The sequence below is a fragment of the Penaeus monodon genome, chromosome 11 (genome assembly GCF_015228065.2).
Source record: "Penaeus monodon isolate SGIC_2016 chromosome 11, NSTDA_Pmon_1, whole genome shotgun sequence".
Classification (NCBI taxonomy): domain Eukaryota; kingdom Metazoa; phylum Arthropoda; class Malacostraca; order Decapoda; family Penaeidae; genus Penaeus; species Penaeus monodon.
Window position 1 is genome coordinate 51,002,405 of NC_051396.1, and position 4,036 is coordinate 51,006,440.

Genomic DNA, 4,036 nt, shown 5'->3' on the forward strand with positions numbered 1-4,036 from the left:
GAGAAGGCCTTGCAGTAGCACAATCAGTCAGAGTAGCAACACTTTTCACAAATCAGGCCGCAGTAATGGTTTCCATCTCCAGGGGGTAGCCACAGCCCCTGTCAGTAGTACATCAACTTATGTAAACCTGACGGGAAAAAATGTTATGGCATCTATGTTATGTAACTGAAGAGACATCCATGTTGTACTGGATGACTTCAGTGATTGTGATTGAGATAGCTGCAAGACTTATAGGAGATGGTACTGGTAGTAATGATAGCCTTCACTGGAACTTTGCAAGGTCCCATAGTCATAGGATCGCTGGCTCCTGGTAACAGTTCCCAGATCTGCATTGGTACGGTGGCAAAGGAAATGTAAGCCAGAAAACAAGTCCACTTTTGTTTTCATTCATGGAAGTACCCATGGCTACTTCTAGTTGATTCACAGTGTACAATTTGACCGTTTTTAAAGTACTGTGGGACACCTTTCAACATTAAATATTTGGAGTAGCCTAGGAACCCAATAGTGATCGCCTAAGAACAAGAATTTCTTTCACAAGACATTTAGATAAATACATCTGCCCTGCCTACAAGCGCCCTAGAAAACTGACTGCCATGCTTTCATCACAAGTGGCTGCAAGTTATGCTGTACATTACTGATGCCTGGACTCTATACTGTGCGGTGGGGTCTCATTTTGACACATTTTGCAAGTTCTTTACATGAGATCATGGGTATAGTTATCAAGACTATAATTCCAAACAGTGGTGGCTACACTCAGTAACCTGCATGATACCTGTCACTCACTCAAACCGCATCAAACTCAATTCCCAAAGAATGATCGTACCCGCCAGATTCCCTTCCAGTGACAATCATGGGAGGAGAAAGCAGTGGGACTTCCTTAAAAGTTTCGCTTGGGCAGATGGAAGTTATCTCAAGGAAGTTGAAATGGATAGGCCGCCCCCACTTGGCGCTTAGAGAGACCCTCGTGGTTGGAAGCCAAAGATGGATGCGGCAATGTGTCCTCCTCAGCATTAATCCCATTAATTTGCTCTTATTGGGTTATGCAATGCAAGAATTTTACTTGTAATAGTTTATTTAGAAATGTGACATGTTTACATTTAATTTGGAGCTTACCGAGTCTCCCCAACTGTTTTTCTGAAAGATCGTGTACAAAAAGCAAGCATCAGGCATTAATGTAAAGTATAAAGGCATATTAATCTAATTCTTTTCAACATAGTAAACTTTCAGTAGTTTAAACTATAATCAAGTTTTAAAGATATTTTCCTTAACATTGAAAATAATAAAACTTTTAATAAAAAAAGAAATCGACATATTGCTTCAAAACAGATTACAAAACTAAAAATTCCTTCATTCGATTAGTAAACTGGAAAACTCTATAGTCTGAAGCAGGGCGTTTTTTCAATTATTCCATTTAAAAACACTTCTATATCTGGAAATCCAAACTTGAGCAACGTAACAATTAAGAAACTAAAAAAAATATGACAATTGCAATTTACACTTCATCTAGTTAGCCAATTTAATGGAATAATAAACTTAAAGAGTTTCAAATAATTCACAAGACTACCTTAGTAATTTTACAAAAGCTCAAATACGTGAAATCATATTTATTTAAGCCACCAATAAAAACATTCTCGTTTTAGAATCAACAAAGAACAAAACATATTTTTTTATTACCAAGCACAAAATGAAATATAACCCAAAATACTCTAAAATAACTTTTAATCCTTTGAAAAACTACAGAAGAATGTTAATTCATTCAATATGTCTTGCACTTGATAAGGCTTTACAAGCACTTTCTGCTTGATTTGCAAGCATTTCAACTTCAGATAATTCTTTATTCAAAGTCTTCAGCTGTTTCTGGCCCTCTTTCACCTGTTCACTGTGCTGAAAGATACAATCACAAAAATTTATTAATTCAGATTGCTTAAAACGTGGGGAAAAAAATATATATCAAAATTAAAAGGACATAGATTATTAAAACTACATAAAACCTAAAAATACAACGTGGGAAAAAAAACTAGCGTAAAATATAAGTACTCCAAACTTACTCGTATCTATAAAGTACCATTAGATAAAAATCTATAAACACAAACCAACATGAAACAACAAATTTAAAACAACAACAAACGAGGCCTAACACAGAACAAGATCCACAAGTCAAAATAAACTGTTAAACTTACACGGACGTCAAGTCTTTCAGTCAGTTTCTCAAGTTTAGCCAAGTTTCCTGTTGACAGCCACTGGTAATCTTCATCAGCCTGTATGTTACAATATAGCTGGTGTAATTTCTGTGGCGAAAATCAACTATATTAGAATAAATATGCTCGTCCCTGACCATGGTTCAAGGAAAAAAATGTTTTCGGTCGACTTTGGATAAGATTGCTTTCATTGCAACCTGTGGCAGAACTTGAAAATGATCACATGACAGTGAGTTCTGATGCATCGCTATCAGTTAAAAAAATATAAAGAAACTGTCCATTTTTTTCACTGATTATCATTAGTTTATTTTTTTAAATGCTAGATCAGTTAACAAATCAGGTGAGCTGTACGGTGTAGTGACTATGTCAACTGAATTAGGAAGATGCTTAGACACTTTTCCTAGCTTTTTGCAGGGCATGCAAACACACACACACACACACACACACACACACACACACACACACACACACACACACACACACACACACACACACACACACACACACACACACACACACCACCCACCCACACACACACACGCACACACACTTCTTTTCCTTTTTTTCCCCAAACAAGTAATCAAAACTCACCCCATCTCACTAACTTCTCACTCACCACTGAATTCTAACTAACCGTCTCGTCATTACTACTTCACCTTAGCTCTTAATTTACCCTTACAACGTGACCCATTTCGCCATTTCCTCCTCACCATTCCATCCTATGTCAGCATTTCCCTTCATCATTATATCTTCTCTTCATCTCTACCCACCACACCCGACGTCACCATCTCACCATCACCATCTCATCTCACCTCAACACACTCTACCTCACCATCTCACCTTCACCACATTATCACTTCACCTCCACCCAACACACCCTAACCCCCTACATAACACACTCTCAACCCTCTTCCGCAACTCACTCTCCTCTTCTCCGCCATGGCCGCCCCTAAGGACTCGTTCTGCACGATAAGTTTGCTGATGTAACTGTCCATAGATTTGCTCAGCAGTTTCATGTTGAACTCGCACTGAGGCATCTCGGAGCTGGAGAGCTTGTTGGCGATTCTGCAACGGGAGGGGGGGGGTGAGTGGGATTGAAATGGGGGATGGAGAAGAGGGAAGGAGGAAGAAGGAGGGAGGAAAGGAGAAAGGGGGAGCGGGAGGGGGAGAAGAAGGGGAAAGGGGAAGGAGGAAGGAGGAATGGAAAGGGGAAGGGAAATGGGGCAAGGGGAGAGGTATTAGGAGAAGGAGGAGGAGGAGGAGGAGGAGGAGGAGGAGGAGGAGGAGGAGGAGGAGGGAGGGAGGGAGGGAGGGAGGGAGGGAGGAAGGAAGGAAGGAAGGAAGGAGGAGGGAGGGAGGGAGAAGAGGAGGAGAAAGGAAGAAAGAAAGGATGGAAAGGGAGGGCGGGAAAGAGAAGAGGAATGGAGATGGAAATTATGAAAAAAAATATATATAGATATATATTGCATTCTATCATACATTGATACGATTAAAGAAATTGTCATTTCCTCGAACATTACTCACTCTTCGAGTTTCCTTCCCCTCTCTAGAATGTTATTTTTCGGAAGCAGCAAAAACAACGAATCCATGGCTTCATCAATTGCAGATTCCTCCTCATACTTCCTTTCCAATGTTTTCAGTTCTTTCTGCAACGAGGGAGGAAGAGGAGGAGGGGGAGGAGGAGGAGGAGGGGAGGAGGAGGAGGAGGAGGAGGAGAGGGGGAGGAGGTGGGGGGGGAGGAGGAGAGGAGGAGGAGGAGGAGGAAGAGGGGGAGAGGGGAAGGAGGAGGGGGGGAGGAGGAGGGGGGGGGGAGGGGGAGGGAGGAGGGAGGGGAGGGA

The 4,036-nt window shown here is 41.3% G+C and overlaps 1 protein-coding gene across 2 annotated transcripts; it reads right to left on the reverse strand.

The window, feature by feature from the left end:
* Positions 1-1,702: 1,702 nt before the first annotated feature.
* Positions 1,703-3,844, reverse strand: LOC119578410 (the record flags this gene model as incomplete). 2 transcript variants are annotated; one of them, XM_037925997.1, is given in 4 exon segments in its annotated part: positions 1,703-1,884; positions 2,181-2,258; positions 3,122-3,263; positions 3,723-3,844. In XM_037925997.1, coding segments are annotated over 4 exon segments (474 nt in total), but the record flags the coding sequence as incomplete, so codon positions are not given.
* Positions 3,845-4,036: the final 192 nt, after the last annotated feature.